We start from the raw sequence: 18,813 nt of genomic DNA on the forward strand, positions 1-18,813 counted from the left end.
AAGTCTACTCTGATTGGCTTGCGAGAAAAACATGGTTCACCTTTGCAATAATAGTTCACAAGCCTTGGGTGGTTCATTTAAATGAGCCTGCATGTGACATAGGAAGGAAAGCAACATCTGAATGGCTTATTGAATCACATTTTTCTTCTGATTAAGCCTACGAAAGGCTGGGTAGTCTTAATTCACAGGTTGCGGGTTGGCAGGTACTCCAAATACCCAAATATATGTGCACAAGCACTGAAAAAGTGAGTTTTTCATGATATGTCCCCTTTAAGGTTTCCCTCACCATAACAACTTCAATGGGGATGGGAACAGGCAGCTTGGCTTTGTATTTGTCATTGAGCTCCTTCACGATGAACACCACCGCCATGATCAATATGGACATCACCAGGTCACAGATGTTGGTGGAGGTGATCTGGACAAAGATCTTCTCCAGGGTCTGCGCAAAAGATTAGGTTATTTATTTGTTCGAGAGGGACAATGTACATTGATGAACACTTTAAATTAAAATGTAAATGCACCCAATTACAGCCGCAAGGCTGATTTCCATTGTCTGTCCCCTTGCCAGAATGTACAGACTGAGTGTCCTAGAGGAAAAGGTCATGCCAAAGTGTAGTAATAAACTACAATCAATTATAGTAAAAGAAGCAAACACTCTTTACTCAGCACTTTTTAGCGTAATTAAAAATGTATTAGTCAGTTTTACAGCACATTTCAGCAAGGCAAAAATTATAACGCAAACCATGTGAGGATGCTACAAAAATCCTAAAAAGGTTGTATCATGGAAAGTGTAGTTTTGACACTTTACCAAAACTATGTTGAGATATCTGTGAAACTTTGCCAACATCCTAATACAATGAAGCTGAGTGGAATTTTGTTTGAAGTTTCCACCAGTGGGAATTTGAGTGAACTGATGCTTATACACTAATTGGCTAGCTAGCTACCTGGCAGTTTAAGATAGCTCCCTGGCTGTTTGAGCTAGCTACCTGGCTGTTTAAGCTAGCTACCTGGCAGTTTAAGCTAGCTACCTGGCTGTTTGAGCTAGCTACCTGGCAGTTTAAGCTAGCTACCTGGCAGTTTAAGATAGCTACCTGGTTTTGTTGGTGCCGCTCTTCAAATTAGTTTTCAGAGGATGAAACAAATGGCAACAAAGTTTGCATATTAAAACATTAGCTTAATTCCCTGCTTCTAAAGGGAGAATTTGATATTTTGTGAACTACTAATAGTATTACTTGTGAAGCAAAATGGAACTACAACCTGCTTCTCGTTTAGCAACCCTGTTGTGCGATGACAGTAAAATGACCTTGTTTGTAACCTTGTCTCACTTTCTTGCCGTGAGTAGGACGATTGATGCCATTCTCTTGTCTCTGTGGTAAATATGAAGCTGCAGGCCAGTTAGCTTAATTTAGCATAAAGACTACGGATTAAAAAAACAAGATACAAAATGGTCACCAGTGAATTATTGCATAGACAATATTAACACAACTGTGAGATACATCCTGAACTTACATATATGATAGAGAGAGGACCGCTGAGGCCTCGAACGGTCAGCCCCAACACAAACTTGAGCTGGGACACCAGGATGTGGACGGCAGCTGCTGTGGTGAAGCCGGACACCAGCGTGTCGGACAGGAACACAACAATAAAGCCCACCTGCAGAACACCCATTGCCAGCTGCATAGGACAGGAAAAAATGGGAAGAAGAAGCTTGAAAATTCTACCTAGAACTGTGCTATGTTATGCTATGCTATGCTATGCTAGTCGGATCTACCTGGTATATCCCCATAAGAAAGGTCATAGAGGAGGCCACCAAGACTTTCTGCTGGTCCTGGGTCAGATCCTCAAAGCCAGTGATGTTGTATGTTCCGTTCTCTGGGACCAGGCGCTCCACCACAGATCCCACCATCAGGCTCAGGACTGGGAAAGAGCCTATGAGAAGGTGAGTGGGGAGCCATATTACACTCGATCTGATCTCTTCTTGTTAAGATGATAAGATCCATGACCTTTCCCAACAGGCCTTTTATCGTGAGATGTTTTTGCTTGATGACAGAAAACCTGTTTTAAAACTTAGTGAGTTTATCAAGAAAATAAATAAGGAGACATTGTGATAAATAAAGAGTTGTGTTCCAAAGTGCTACACATGCACTTTAAAAGATGATGGTTTTCACTTATTATAGAGACAACTATATATCTTATAGTGACTCAGCATTGCATGACATACCTACAGATATGTGTCTTGAAGTACCGAGGAAGAAGTATATTAGCATGGGGAAGAAAGCCGTGTAGAGGCCGTAGCTCGCAGGCAGCGAGGCCATCAGAGAGAAGGACAGTCCTGAGTGAGACCACAGCAAAACAACACAGGACGAAGATTTTATTCATCAGATATCTCTGAAATACAAAGAAAAGCTTATTTATCTGTCACATAAATTTGAAAATATAAAGTTGAAAATGGCTGCTCCTTTACTAAAAGAAGCAAAATCAGTGACCAATACTTTTTTTTTTATGTTTGTATTTAAATCAGATTGAAACATCTGGTAGATAACATTTGGTGCCGACCATATCCTGCATATCAGAAGCTGCTGTTTTAAAGCTTTGAGTTTTGGCCATCTTGTTTATTTGCAACCAGGAGAGACACGAGAGGATGGAGCTCAGTGCAACCGAACGCTAAATAAGACATTTTTTGTTCACCAAATTGTTACGCTAACGTATCTATTCCATGTGTCTATTCTTGCACTACTTATGCGACTCTTTAATTTCCCTGTGTGGGATCATAAAGTTTGATCTTATCTTAAGCCTAATCTCTCAGATGCATCAATGATTTTAGAGGTTGTCGCAAGCAGCCATACGAGTACTCTTACATACTGTCTGAAATGAGCCAAATTCTAATTTAAAAAAGGAAATATCTGGTTAACGATTACTTAAACAGGTCAAATAATCCATCCATCCATTATCAGCCGCTTATCCGGGGTCGGGTCGCGGTGGCAGCAGGTTCAGCAGGCCGACCCAGGCTTCCCTCTCACCCGCAACACTTTCCAGCTCATTCTGGGATCCCGAGGCGTTCCAAGGCCAGCCGGGAGATATAATCCCTCCGGCGTGTCCTCGGTCTTCCCCGGGGTCTCCTACCAGTTGGACGTGCCTGGAAAACCTCTAATGGGAGGCGTCCAGGAGGCATCCTGACTAGATGCTGAACCACCTCAGCTGACTCCTTTCGACACGAAGGAGCAGCGACTCGACTCCAAGCTCCCTCCTGATGTCCGAGCTCCTTACCCTATCTCTAAGGGTGAGCCCGGCCACCCTGCGGAGGAAGCTCATTTCGGCTGCTTGTATTCGAGATTCAAACAGGTCAAATAATCTCAACACAAAATTCATACTTAGAAGTTACACTCATTTGCAATCTACATCCTGAGGCTTTATTGTGTGAAAATTTTCATACAGTACAGCAAAAGTAAGGCTGCAGGTCTAGGTGATAGATGCACGTATACGTCAGCAGTCAATGTTGTTTTCTAAAGCAAGCATCGCTAAAATTAATTCCCTGAAGTTGGCCAACTGGTTTTGCACCAACAATGCTACTGCCGGACTCTGCGGCCACAGACTGCAGCTCCCTCCGTCTCGTTCCTCACCTTGCATGATGCCCACCAGTCCAGTGCTGATCCCAGACACCACATCGCCCAGCAGCCACTCTCTGACTCTGTAGATCCTCATCCAGCCGATGACGGGCAGAAGAGAGAGCGCCGCATTCTTGCCGCGTTTCGAATCCCAGCTGGATTTAACAGATGTAATAAATAAAAAAGCTCTTGCAATTTGTTTACTAAAGTCTGCCAAACCCACCAAACATAGACACTTAATTTGCAGAATATTAAAAAGGGAGATTAAGTCAGATCACAGACGGTGAATCTCTAAAGAATTGGGGTTCTCTTACGTCAGATACTCTCTCAGATGGTCCAGGATGGTTTTGCGCAGCCGGTAGACTTTCTCATGATCTTCAGCCAAGCTGTCCTCTGAGTACACGGGTCTGTCCACCGCATATTGTTTCCTCAACTTCACCATCCTCACACCTCAGGCGCCCGAGAAATCCGATCTGATGTGAAAGGTTCTGGAGGAAAGATCTCTGAGAGAACCTTTGAACGTTGCTTTCCTGTAGCTGTGGGGTTTATCTGGGTGTATCTAATCTGAGATCAATCTCACCACTGGTTGCTTTTGTCTAGGCTGCGTTCAATCATTAACACAGATGTATGATTCATTGTGTTGACATGAGACACCTTCAAGCTGAGGTTATGGATGAGAGGTGTCCCAACATGTTGACAATTTATTTGGCTTACTTTCAGTGAGCAGTTTTAGTTTGAACGCTTAATTTTCTTTGCATTCGAAGTCTGCCTTCAAAATGACCCAAGACTGCAAATTCAATGATCACAACTTTGAAACTTTGCTTTTCATTCAAAGATCCCGTGGACTCCACAGTCAATGGAGAACAATTATTTTGCTGACCAGTGGGAGGTCAAATGAAAAGGGACACGCCAGATGGTTTACCAAAACTTCATCTAAAAAACGAACATACTTGGGTGAACATGGGAAAATCAATTAAAATGCAACAGTTGCACAGCTTTTCAGTGTAATATTGGACCGTATTGTTCATATTGGTGCAGCAGCCCATTTAAGAATACCTGAGAGAAGTTAAGAGTATTGAACACCACCATTTCTTGGGGAGGCAACATTTTTCAATCGCAAAACTGGCACTCCACCGTGGTGACTTCACTGCGTCATTTAAGGTTGACTTTATCAACGCCTCACAAGGTTTGTCAGAAGGTGTCGGGCTAAAGAGAATATTGCTTGGTGGGTGCCATATAACTTTTATTTCATCACGCTCTGTTTAGTCAAGATGAACATTTGGAAGCACCTTTGAAAAGCTCTGAGATTATTATCAAACCTGCTGACGAGGAGGGTGCTATAGCCATAGAACATGTCAGACAGCAAAGATAAGGCCGACTGGCAATTAAGTGATGAACATTTTTATAGAAAACTGAAGAGTAACCCGATCCTAGACTTCCAAAAAAAACAGGCCGAGGTCCTGAACTAAATTGGATCTCTATGAATGAACATGATGATCCATAAAAGTTTGATTGAACCCAAAGGTCGACCTATTGTAGCCATTATCTAACCATGGTGATCATTTTCATGTTCAGATGCTTCCATCATCTATTAAGGCTTCTACTGATTTAATAAACAACATATCAATATTAAAAGAGTTATCTAACGATATTCTGTGGAAAGCCTCGCCACTAATATCTCTCATGACAAAGGACTCGAGGCCGTGAGTATGACTTTAGAGACTGCACTGAGGAAGCACTCCCACCAGGAAATTCATGCTGCTTTGCTCTTTAAACTGCACCACTTGTCCTTTATCCTTCAATACAAAGGAACACTGTTGTGAATATGCTAATTATATACTAATATACTAATGCAGTTTTTAGTTATGTTTTTTATACTAACAGAAATAGAATCATATAATCCTGAAATGGTTCAGATACCTAGATGACATCTTTTGCATTTTTCAAGGGACTTGCATTGAGCAGAATGATTTTGTCAATCTCCTCAATAGTAGAAATCCTGACCTTAAATTCTCAGTGCAATATGATCATAAACGGGTCTTTTTTGGATAGGTGGATTAAACTGTGTAATGGCTTCCACATCACTACCTAATATTAAAAAGAAACTGATGGGAACAGCAGTGCTCAACCCAGAGCTCTGACATATGGTTTATAGAGATATACTAAAGGGAGATTTTTTGGATTGACACTTTAGATACACTTCAGCCGATGGGCCTCAAGGAGGATTTTGTTATAGTGAGTGTTATACTGTAATTCTGATATAGGTGTTATGCTGTAATCCAAGTTATTTAATGTAGAATCTGGGATCTATGTGTTATGATGACCCCTGCCTGGTACCCCTTCATAGCCCTTTGTTCTATACATGTTTAATTCTTGTTTTGACATATTTCTTCCCTTATAGATCTGGGGATCTTTGATTAACGATCAAAGCCTCACTTACGAAATTATATGATAATACTATAGGGTGCTCCGTGATTGTATTTTCTTTTGTCTGTATACACTGTACTCCTTTGTTTTGTGTTGTGTACGTGTGGAACCTACTTGTAACCCTCTCAGTGCTCCATGTAGCACCATAAAGCTGTAGTTACCAGGTAGCGGAGCCTCTCACCAGGCTGTGCACAGGTCTCCTGCATGCAGTGATTTGTTTGTTTTTACACCTGCCCTTCCAGTTGAACCCTGTGGGCTCTGATGAAAGTCAGAAATAAAGTGTTCTTTGCATATATTTAAGTGTGGATGTGTATTCTACCTGTTTTGATACTTCCAGCACCGTATTTAAGATGAAGCTCTGATTTTGAAATGACTGTGATGAATCCACGATCAAGACTTTCCTCATGAAGGGGTCCAGCAACCTCTACCTTAGATCACGTCTACAGACAGGAGGTGCTATGATATTGTTCTACGGGCTTGATGTCCCTGTGGTGCTCTGATAAAACAACTACAGAACAAACTGAAGAACTGAAAAAGAACAGATGTTGGATCCAGAAACCGTTGTGAAGACATGGCCTCAACATCACGTGATGAAGCAGGAATCATTGAAGCTCCTGTAAACTTCGTTTGTCAATTTTTATCTATAACATTCAATATTAAATATTAAGTTTAACACGCGTGCTACTCATCAGAACATAACAAAACATGTGTTCTCATTCAACTTCTTAGTATGTCTGATTGTCAATCTGATCTAACCAAACCCACACAGTCCTGATGAGTTTATACTGTTATTGAAACAATACTTACATTTTTCCAAACTTGAACCTCGCTTTTGAGTCATGAACGTATGATGTCATGGAGAAACAATTCAGAGGCAAAATAAATAAATACACAGAAACATTGAATGCCATCATTTAAAGTGATGAAATATTTATTTCCATCTTTCAGCCAATGCACATTCAGTCTTTTTCACATTGCTTTAGAGAACAGTGTGCCGGGATTTATTCTCATTATAATGAAAATATAACTATACAACATGTCAAATATATTGCACCTACATTTCCTACAAATCCTCTATATACAGTATAAAAAACATCAATACCATGGAATTTCTTACATTACAGTAAATACTGTATATGTAAACTCAGATTGTCAGATGTATAAAAACAGTATCTCGTTATGCACTACATCGGTGTATTGCAGCCTACAGCATGATCTGTAAAACATTAACTCTTTTTGTCTTTTTTTTGTGGTTTATTTGTGGTATTTTTTTAAATTTTTTTTCAGAAATCATCGTCTTCTTATTCAGAAGTTAGAACCTGGTTTCTGGGTCTGGAGCCTGTGGGTGAAGAAGAGTTAAATAACAGAGTTATTTAACATGTGTTCTATCACAGCTTAAAGTGGCATATTTAGGCCCTGTCTACGTGTACAGATATTTTTTTAAACAGATTGTTTGCCCTCTATACAGATATTAAGATCTCCGTTCAAACTAGAACACAAAAATGACTCGCCGGGCCTGTAGGAGGCGATAAAGACGATGCGTCAAATACAAGATAAGAAGATTCTGAGCATGCTTAGTGAGCTTACTTTACTTTGGGGGTGTAAAAAAAATAGATAAGCGTAGTAAAGCAAAAGCGAATAATGTCTTTATTTATAAAAAAAAAAATTGACGGGCGACGAGATGGAGTTGCTGCTTACCGTCACTTTACTATGAGGCGATGAAAGCCCAAGAAAACGTTGACTGGGAGTCTTGTTACAGAAACTATTCAGACGCCAAGCGCTCAGTTTTACATGTTCACACAGATGCAAGTAACCGTTTTAAAAATCACCTTAAAACGTGTTTTAGTGACCTAAAACTCTGCTGGCATGTGGCCAAAATATCCATTTTAAATAATATCTGTGCTAGTGTCGATAGAGTCTAAAAGTGGCAGTAGACAAGGTCAATAATGACGTCATCAGCATTTTGTTTGGTTCCCTCCCAGCCTCGCTTTTTTTTTACGTCAATCATTGTGAGTGTAGTCGAAAACTTGTCTTATACCACTTTGAAGAAAGAATGTTTCTGGTTATAAAGATGTCTAACTGCTGCATTTTATAGTTTTTGTCTCACAAAAATAAACCAAAATAGATAAAACAAAAAGTAATAGATATATTAGAAATAAATAAGAATGAATTACAAATAGCAGGAAGTATAGGACATGATACGTACACTTCTGTCTCTGCTCCTCAAGCTGCCTTCAGGGTGATGAACCGTGACCGTTGTTATAATCTGCAAAGCAACATGAAGCGTTTATTATTCTGTACATAGCACTTAAGGCTATTTCGTAGATACATATGTATATACTGTATAGTGCCATGCTCTGTTTGTCAATGTGAAAACACGTCTTCCTCACCCTGTCATTGTCAGATTTCTTTTCTTCGGTCTCTGGGTGTTTCTCCAGGATGTGCAGCATGGCGTCGTGCACAGTGAGGAAGAACATTGACGACTGAACTTCGTCGTCAAAGAAGCAACAGTTGTGCAGTTTATCCAGGATGTAAGCTGCAGGAAGAAGAGGTTCGTCAAACGCACTTCGGTCAGAGTTATACGCATTAAAACAATCATTTATTCTGGTTGTTTGGGTTTCCCCATTATGCTCATATAGTCTGTTGGAAGAGACAAAAGCAACTTTTTACTTTAAATACTGTAGTGTTTACTCACGATCACAAGCAACAATGTAAATCTCAACTTCGACCCGGATCAGCTCTTTCAGCATCTGTAGAAAAATAAACCAAATTAGATTAAATCGAAATGAAAATAATCATATTAGATTAAATGAAAATAAATCAGATTAAATGAAAATAAAAATATTAGATTCAATGAAAATAAATATTGTGGAAATAGATAGAAACTAAACAAATTATAATTCAACAGAAAATAGCCGAATGTTTGAAATAACTTCTTCTGTTGCTGCCGCGAACGAACGTCTCACCGTTTTCAGTCCCTTCAGAGCGGAGATGTCCAGGAAGGAGACGGCGGCAAAGTCCAGGACCAAGCTGTGGACGTCCACTCTGGGAACGCTGATGTTGGCGGGAAGCTCGGCGCTCCAGTCGATCCGGACCGGGAGGTCCTTGAAGTCAGTGGGCAGGTCCAGCTCCTCCATGTTGCTCTTATCCTCTGCCTCCATGATGGGTCCGCACGAGGTGTTCATGAAGCCTTTCTGCAATGGCATCAAACACTGTTTGGACATTTGCTCTCTTGTCTTCGGTTCACACAGAGCTGCGGCACATCATAGTCAGGGTTCATACACAATTTGACCAATGGATTTCCATGACTTTTCCATGACTTTAAACCAAATTTTCATGACAAAACATTTTGTGAAATCTGGGTGTAAACAGTAAAAAGTGAGTAAATGTAGTATTTAAACTAACAATGAGAATACAAAGCATACAGTAAACCTTAAATGACACAAATGAATGAGACAATAGTTTGATGAAAATAATAAACATTTATATAGATGCCTGTATGTATGCCTGCTTATATTTTGAGCATGCAGTGAACATTTGACTTTTTGGGGTATATAACTGTACTTTAATATATTTTACTGTTGTAGACTCAGCTTTAATACCCCAACAGACACACTCATAACCTGCAAGTCGTTGTCGTAAACCAAACACAACAAACCGTCATCACATCCTATCACATTCACACATTTACTTGCATCTGAGAGCAAATACTATCGCAGTCCAAATCTTTTAAACTAAAGCGTTTCAGCATCAATATGTTAATAAATATATTTTTTTTGTGTAGAAATGTATTCATCCACTGCTCATTGGAATAATGTCAAACCAGAACAATGACGGCATGAAAAAGAGTGAAGGTGTGTTGCTGTCTGTTATCACGGAACACGGTCAAAGTCATTACTCACTGAAGTCCACTGAAGGTCTCCCTTCTTTAGAAGTTTCCGGATCACCCTCAGTGCTTTGTTTCTCTTTCTCAACACTCTGAGTGGGTTGAAGCCAACCTGGGAACACATTGGTGGGAATTAGATGCTGTGCTGCAAACTGAATTAGCTCATAACTTTATTTACACAGCCCCTATAAAAACAGAGTTTACAAAGCACTTTGACAGACAAATCAAGGCAATAGAACAACAGAAAGATCAGAAAATAAATACATTAAAATAAAAAATTAAAATGAAACAGTTAATATCACGAGACAGTCTAAAACAGCAGCTAGGCTGCTTGGGTCATCAGGTCTTACATCTATGTCGTCAGTGTAGTAATATAGATATTGTGACGTTGGATGATTTTACATAGTGCATGGATATGGACAATAAAATCAGACCTAAAATTGAGCGTTGCGATACACCACAGGTAATGTGAGATACAGAGGATGAAGTTGATCTATTTGACCTTTTGTCTTTCAAGGGGGGGGCAACAGAGTCCAGGACAGTCTGACAGGTGTAATTAAAAAGGGAGACCAGCTCCTCTAAGTTAAAATCAAGATTATTACAGTTTAAAAGCCCAGAAAACTTGCTTGCAGACATAGAGTTAAAACCACATTCAATAAAGTTCACTTGTCGCTTTTGTACTCACAGCTTCCACCAGCTTACTTCTGAAGAACTCAATGTTTGCAAAGAAGATTGGTGATGGTATCCTGAAGATCTTCACTCCCTCTGGCTCATATATCTGGAGAGAGTAATGACTTTTAGACCCAAATTATAACCCAAACCATGGTACAGTCTCTTGACTGTTAAATGCACAGGCATGGTTACAACCATAATGTAACAACTGTAGTTTAACAACCATAATGTAACAACTGTAGTTTAACAACCATAATGTAACAACCGTAATGTAACAACAAAATGTAACAACCATAATGCAACAACTGTAGTTTAACAACCATAATGCAACAACCGTAATGTAACAACATAATGTAACAACCATAATGTAACAACCATAATGTAACAACTGTAATGCAACAACTGCAACGTAACAACCATAATGTAGCAACTGTAGTGTAACAACCATAATGTAACAACCGTAATGCAACAACTGCAACGTAACAACCATAATGTAGCAACTGTAGTGTAACAACCATAATGTAACAACCGTAATGCAACAACTGCAACGTAACAACCATAATGTAGCAACTGTAGTGTAACAACCAGAATGTAACAACCATAATGTAACAACCGTAATGTAACAACCGCAATGTAACAACTGCAACGTAACAACCATAATGTAACAACTGTAGTGTAACAACCGTAGTGTAACAACTGTAATGTAACAACCATAATGTAACAATTGTTGTGTAACAACCATAATGTAACAATTGTAGTGTAACAACTGTAATGTAACAACCATAATGTAGCAACTGTAGTGTAACAACCATAATGTAACAACCATAATGTAACAACTGTAGTGTAACAACCATAATGTAACAACTGTAATGCAACAACCATAATGTAACAACCATAATGTAGCAATTGTAGTGTAACAACTGTAATGTAACAACCATAATATAACAACCGTAATGCAACAACTGTAGTGTATCAACTGTAATGTAACAACTGTAATGCAACAACATAATGTAACAACCTTAATGTAACAACCTTAATGTAACAACTGTAATGTAACAACTGTAATGTAACAACCGTAATGTAACAACTGTAGTGTAACAACCGTAGTGTAACAACTGTAATGTAACAACATAATATAACAACTGCAATGTAACAACATAATGTAACAACCTTAATGTAACAACTATAATGTAGCAACCGTAGTGTAGCAACTGTAGTGTAACAACTGTAATGTAACAACTGCAATGTAACAACATAATGTAACAACTGTAATGTAACAACCGTAGTGTAACAACTGTAGTGTAACAACTGTAATGTAACAACTGTAATGTAACAACCGTAATGTAACAACCGTAGTGTAACAACTGTAATGTAACAACATAATGTAACAACTGCAATGTAACAACATAATGTAACAACATAATGTAACAACTGTAATGTAACAACATAATGTAACAACCGTAGTGTAACAACTGTAGTGTAACAACTGTAATGTAACAACTGTAATGTAACAACCGTAATGTAACAACCGTAGTGTAACAACTGTAATGTAACAACATAATGTAACAACTGCAATGTAACAACATAATGTAACAACCGTAGTGTAACAACTGTAGTGTAACAACTGTAGTGTAACAACTGTAATGTAACAACTGTAATGTAACAACCGTAATGTAACAACCGTAGTGTAACAACTGTAATGTAACAACATAATGTAACAACTGCAATGTAACAACATAATGTAACAACCGTAGTGTAACAACTGTAGTGTAACAACTGTAGTGTAACAACTGTAATGTAACAACCGTAGTGTAACAACTGTAATGCAACAACTGCAATGTAGCAACATAATGTAACAACTGTAATGTAACAACCGTAGTGCAACAACTGTAGTGTAACAACTGTAATGTAACAACTGCAATGTAACATTGTAATGTAACAACTGTAATGTAACAACACACACACACACACTTACATCAACAAAATCCTTTCTGTCTTTGTAGATATCAGTTCCTTTGATGTTGGCCAGCACACTGCAGCGAGGGCTAAAAAAACACACACAAAGAAAAGTTGCAAACTGCTCAGGAAACAGTTCAGAAATTAGATTTATCAAGTAGATACTTACAACTGAGCCCTGAGGACAACACTGATCAGCTCCACGCCAAGGCCTGCAGCCAATCCGAGATCCAGCCCGAGCAAGATGGCTGCAATACAGGTACCTAGCCAAACCACCTGGATGTAGATGATGGTACGAAGAAGAGGCAATAATAAAAAGACAATAATAAACATTCAAATGCAAAGATGTTTGGCTTTTTAAACTGTCTTTGGTGAGGGAATGTGTGAGAACGTACACAGTCTGGTTTGTCCCTCCTCCACAAGTACGGGACTTCTTTGAACTGCATCAGCATGCCCTTCAGGTTGACGATGACGACAGCACCGAGCACAGACTGGTCAAATAAGGGGTCAAAGGTCAGATTTCAGCTAGTCCAGACTCCAAAGACTTCACTTGCATGTTGGCAGAGCGAGGAAGATCTGAGGTTTACCTTTGGGAGCGGCTCCAGTAGGAATCCAAGGGCCAGCGTGACGATCATCACTATGACAGCGGACAGTAAACCCGCCACCTGAGGAAGGGCAAAGCAGGAATGTGAAACTACAGATACTTGCTTCCCTGTGCTGCAACATGTTGGTCCCAGTTGGTTAGACCACCAAATAAAAATCTCTTTTATTCCACGAACCTGATATAAACCACATGAGATTATTAGTAGAGGGCTATCTTTTTCCCTCCAAACACTAGAGGTCATTGTTGATTAGCACTTTTATTGGTCCCTCACTGTGACTGAATTGTCTGTACTCTGGTCCCAAGAATAACCTCTTAAGGTCTTGCACAATACAATATTGACATCGCCTATTATCCATTTGGTGATACCAAGTAAAATTGGAAGATTTTTTTGGTTTGTGTTCAGGGTTTATAGGGCCATCATTTGTGCACAGGCCTACAGATATTGCCAGCCAAAGGATACACAATTAGATTAGGGTCAGGGGGTTAATGCTGAGGTTGGGCTCAGGATAAATGAAGGCCTAGTTTAATTAAGGTAAAAAAGAATTTGGAGGAAGTTTACCTGAGTCTTGCCACCTGTGCTCTCCTGCACAGCGGTCCTGGAGAGGGCTGTACTCGCAGCAAAAGACTTGAAGGAAGCTCCAAAGATGTTGCTGGCTCCAAAAGCGATGAGCTCCTACAGAGAACACGTCCTGTCATTTGAATCCAGACTAAACCTTTTTACTTTGCGCTCTTACTTTCGCGCTATCGCATACCTGGTTTCCGTCTATGGTGTAATCGTGTTTTATGGAATAGACTTTTGCCACGGAGAAGGCAACAGCGAAACCCACGATGGCCATGGGAAACGCTTCCACCGCTGTCTCCTGGAAGATGTGCAGGTTTGGAGCCATCGGAGGCTCATACCTGAGAACAGATGTCAGTCTGTTGTGCTGAAATGTTTCTGTAGAAGTCGTAGTTCCACCTCAGATAACACAGTTCACAAACATGTCCCACCAACACTGGTGGGTGCAGCCTTTCACATACATGTACGTATGTGCATATCTGTTTTTTTTACAACCTCATTATCTTGATACTGTGAGTGTCATGGTCCATGAATTAGTCGGCTGTGACAGATAGTGAGAGACCCAGAAACAAATGTGTATCTGAACGTCTACTTGAAGCAGCTGCATTGAGCCATAGCGGCTGTTTGAGACTCTCAAGTAAAAGTAATCTAAGAAGCTTAAAAACACAATTGTAGTACAAATGTCTGAGATGCCTGCATCTCAATAAAATGGAGGTGAATATGGCGTCATTTTTCATGTAGAAGAATTACGTTTTAAAACCTGAAATGTAATTCTTCTTTGTCGACTGTCATTCACATGGCACCAAAAATATGAAAAGTAAAAACAAATATGATCTTGATATTGGCATGGTAGATAACATCAGGAGCAGTGATGGCAAATTAAGCCTCTCAGTCCGGGCCTAGTCATGTCTAGCGGTGGCCTGGCCTTCATGTTTAATGACCCCTGATGGCTTATTGCTGTGCACGCAACATACAAAACCCCTTGCTTTTAGCTGAAATGTCTCACCCTTTTGGAATATGGCCGACGACGTCAATGCCGTATCTTGTCTTGAAGTCAAACGCGTATGAAACTCCACACGCAATGACAGTCTGGAGGAGAGAAGACACGAGGCGTTAGGGCCTGACCCATTGGATTCATGAGAGATCTCTATTAACGCCCGGCGCTGTGAGCCGTTTCCTAGAAACTGACACGAACGCTGTCATAAATGATCTCATAAATCTGATTAATGATTGCTACAGACGGCACTCTTCAGGCTGTTGAGAAATATATATGAAAGGATCCTGTTGCTCACCATGATGACCTCTATGGGGATGGGCACCGGCAGCTTGGATTTGAATCGATCGTTCAGCTCCTTCACGGCGAACACCACCACCATGATGACCAGGGAGATCACCACGTCACACACGTTGGTGGAGGTGATGTCATTGAAGATGATCTCCAGGGTCTGAAAGAAACCACAAACAACAACAACTAAAAAGTCTAACAGATGAATGCTAGATGGGATGAACAGCGAGGAGGCTGCTCCGTACTCACATATATGAGCGAGAGAGGACCGCTGATGCCCGGGACGACCAGCCCCAACACAAACTTGAGCTGGGACACCAGGATGTGGACGGCGGCGGCCGTGGTGAAGCCTGACACCAGCGTGTCGGACAGGTACATGACAACGAAGCCCACCTGCAGAACGCCCATCCCCAGCTGGAGCAGACACAGAGGTGGTGGTGGTGAGAATGATTATAACTTCAGAGGTCAGAGGACGTGGGAGGAGACCGAGATGAAGTGTGTTTCACCTGCATGATGCCGGCGAGGAAGCTCACAGAAGAAGCCACCAGCACCCTCTGCTCGTCTCTGGTGAGGCCGTCGAAGCCTGTGATGTTGAGGGGCGGACCCTCGTCCGGGACCAACCTGGTGACCACCGAGCCGATCATCAGACACAAGACTGGGAACGGACCTGCAGAGAGAGAGAGAGAGAGAGAGAGAGAGAGAGAGAGAGAGAGAGAGAGAAAGAGAGAGAATAGCAGATTAGTTGTAGCCTTTAGAGAGCAGCTATGGCCGGTGATACACACACACACACACTCACACACACACACACACACACACACACACACACACACACACACACACACACACACACACACACACACACAGTGGCCTTACCCACTGAGATGTGTCGGGAGGTGCCCAGGAAAAAGTAAGCGACGACAGGGAAGAAGGCGGAGAAGAGTCCGTACCAGGGAGGCAGAGAGGCCAGCAGGCAGTAAGCCAGACCTGGAACACAAAGACAGACTCTGTTAGTTGCTATTAGCCACGGTCGCATATCAAAGAGAAAAAGGGTTGATTCCCTTCAAATATATTGCCCCAGTAAAAATATGTTTTTTGCCTTTGTTAATGTGAGTAGTGAAGATATAATTAAAACATTTGGGTCGTAAGACATGTGAAGCATAACATCATGTATTCACAGTACATTTACAGAAGAAGTCGTGACTTGTTGCTTTTTTGAAATTTACAATTACAATTACCATTACATATATATATATGCTAAATAACCTAACCAGAACTAAAAATAATTGGCTACTGGATATATATATATATATATATATATATATATATATATATATATATATATATATATATATATATATATATATATATATATATATATGCTGTATATGAACAAAAAAGCATTGCTTGTTTGATAATCCAGACCTATATATATATATATATATATATATATATATATATATATATATATATATATATATATATATATATATATATATATATATATGCTGTATATATATATTGTGTATTATCAGATCAGATTAGACCCAAGGGTAAATGATGAAATAGTTTCGATAAGTAGGGAATTATAAATCCTGTAGGCTGAAGATCTTTTGAACATATATACAATAAAGAATTTTTGTCATTTATTTTTTAAACTACCTCTCATGACAATTACAGATGCTGATTCTGTGCGGAAGTAAACAAAATAAATAAAAAGTATTCCTCTTCTATTAGAACGAACTGACCCTCATAAATAATGCGGGAACCCTTCAGGCAAATCAGTAACAAAGTACTACAGATCTCTCCTCCCTTGGAATGCTCACACACAGTTAGTTTTTCCCTACGACCGATACCAACGCTGTGCGATTGAAGATGCATTTGTCTCCTCCCTCTGGTGAGGTCACGCAGTGGGAATGAGGCCCTCTGATAAAAAAAAACTTTTATCTTTGCTTCTCTATGAGGCCGGTCGGAGTGCGTTATCATTTCTCTGCTGACATCACAGTCCTTGTCACTGTTAACTGTTGCTCTGTGGACGGCTGTGTCAACATGTGATTACTGGTATCAGATATATACTTAATATAGACTAAAATGTGAGGTATTGTCTGTGTGACTTTCTACCTGTGATGTGAGAATAGAGAACTGTATTTGAGCTGCAAAGATACGCTTGAAGGAGTTAAATCTCCACCTTGCAGGACAGCCACCAGTCCGGTGCTGACGCCGGACACGATGTCGCTGAGCAGCCACTCTTTGATCCGGTAGATCTTCACCCAGCCGATGATCGGCAGGAGAGAGAGCGCCGCATTCTTGGCCCGTTTGGTGTCGCATCTGTGCAACGGCAGAAAGATATAGTAAGGTCACGTATGTCAGATAATGGGTGTCATTACAGCTCCAGGTTTGTCCACCTGGTGAAACCATTGAGAAAACAGACTGAAGATCTTGAATAAAATGAGAGGGATTGCACTGCATTATAGAGGACTAAGTGTTTCTTAAATCCGTCTCTCAGAGGTGGTCTATCGGTGAAGAGGGGAGTCTGTCGTACTGAAAGTATCACGGTGTCACGATCATTTGCACAGACAAGAAATTAAAATCAAAGGCTGACTCTTGGTGAGAGTGAAGGCAAGAAAGGAAGAGGAAGAATTGAGGTAAAATAAAGCAGGTGAACAACTTTTCAAACAGTTCCTGCTCCTATGACAAACTAAAGAAATACATTGTTCACATACAATACACACACTAACAGGCAACTTCTCTCAAAAATCTCACAATTGATTTTTCCTCCCCCCAAACAATTTCTAGAAGGCCTCACGCTCCTGGTCCTCGTCTATATAGAAGTTTTACCAGAATGAGGACCAAAACATTGTCGGTAAAGTGAGTTCAGGTGATCAACAATATGGATTTGTTTGGTTGTTTAACTTTACAAACAGAATGAACATCGCTTATGTGTTATATACATACCTAGGCAATGTTCTGTGCTTTTAATTTTTCTGTTAAATTAAGTGGAGCAAAATGTGTCTTGGGGTCAAAATGACCCATCAACACACATACATATACACTCGTACAGACAACGGGAGGGTGAAGTGGAGCAAAAGATTGACTTTCCTAAATCTCACATCGACCAGTTTGACCCCAATTTAAATAGTGGAAATTTAGCCAAAAGTTAAAGTAAATGTGGGTTTTAATACTGTGTCAAAAGTAGAAGAAGAAGTACCACTGAAGAACCAAAGACAGGACGATTGAACCCTTTAACTTCTCCCACTCTCCCCTTTCTTTCCCATCATCTGAACCTCCATAAAGTGTTTAACTCAGCGGTGACAAATCAAAAAGCAATGCGCCCCCTTACGTGAAGTACTGCTTGACGTGGTCCAGCATGGTCTTGCGGGGCCTGTAGACCATCTCGTGTTCCTCGGCGAAGGACTCCTCCGAGTACAGCGGCCTGGCCACCACGTACTGCTGAGCTCCCCGTCGCATCATCTTTCCTCTGCTGCCGCCGAAGCGCCGCTGCTTCCCCTCTATGTGGCCCTGAAACCCAATAATCACATTAGGGTTAGGAAGAGCGAGCTGTGTTGCCTTTGAACATCACTTACCAAACGACGTTAACGGAAAACAACAAAGGTCCAGGCGCCCCGCCTGCAGGCAGGACACACGAACCAGGTCGGGACCTGCGCTGTCCTGTGGGAGGGCTGGAGGGGCGTCAGACACGACCACCGGATCCCCCAAGATCAACCCGAAATACAGCACCTTTGGAATTCCGGCTCCTTGTGAAGATCCTTTGATTTTGTGATATTGTTCCTTTTCCCAGTAACTTTCACACCCTCAAGTACA

The 18,813-nt window shown here is 40.6% G+C and overlaps 2 protein-coding genes across 2 annotated transcripts in view; both read right to left on the minus strand.

The window, feature by feature from the left end:
* LOC306752280 (chloride anion exchanger-like) overlaps nt 1-4,047 on the minus strand; it is a gene marked incomplete at both ends in the record, with an annotated part of 10,609 nt that extends 6,562 nt beyond the window's left edge. Inside the window, 6 exons of the mRNA XM_079236029.1 lie at nt 287-439; nt 1,510-1,674; nt 1,772-1,929; nt 2,222-2,332; nt 3,621-3,760; nt 3,920-4,047. Of these exons, the coding sequence (XP_079092155.1) occupies nt 287-439; nt 1,510-1,674; nt 1,772-1,929; nt 2,222-2,332; nt 3,621-3,760; nt 3,920-4,047 (855 nt within the window). The remainder of the gene's footprint in view (nt 1-286; nt 440-1,509; nt 1,675-1,771; nt 1,930-2,221; nt 2,333-3,620; nt 3,761-3,919) is intronic.
* Nucleotides 4,048-7,344: 3,297 nt separating this feature from the next.
* On the minus strand, nt 7,345-18,462 carry LOC306752282 (chloride anion exchanger-like; the record flags this gene model as incomplete). Its single annotated transcript, XM_079236031.1, has 20 exons — nt 7,345-7,371; nt 8,239-8,298; nt 8,423-8,568; nt 8,728-8,782; nt 8,999-9,226; nt 9,935-10,030; nt 10,604-10,696; nt 12,566-12,635; nt 12,716-12,822; nt 12,942-13,037; nt 13,134-13,211; nt 13,710-13,823; nt 13,903-14,050; nt 14,716-14,798; nt 15,002-15,154; nt 15,244-15,408; nt 15,501-15,661; nt 15,868-15,978; nt 17,180-17,319; nt 18,332-18,462. The coding sequence occupies 20 exons, from the start codon at nt 18,460-18,462 to the stop codon at nt 7,345-7,347; spliced, it is 2,262 nt and encodes a 753-aa protein (XP_079092157.1).
* Between the last annotated feature and the right edge of the window lie 351 nt (nt 18,463-18,813).

The sequence above is a fragment of the Taurulus bubalis genome (assembly GCF_910589615.1).
Source record: "Taurulus bubalis genome assembly, chromosome: 20".
Classification (NCBI taxonomy): Eukaryota; Metazoa; Chordata; class Actinopteri; order Perciformes; family Cottidae; genus Taurulus; species Taurulus bubalis.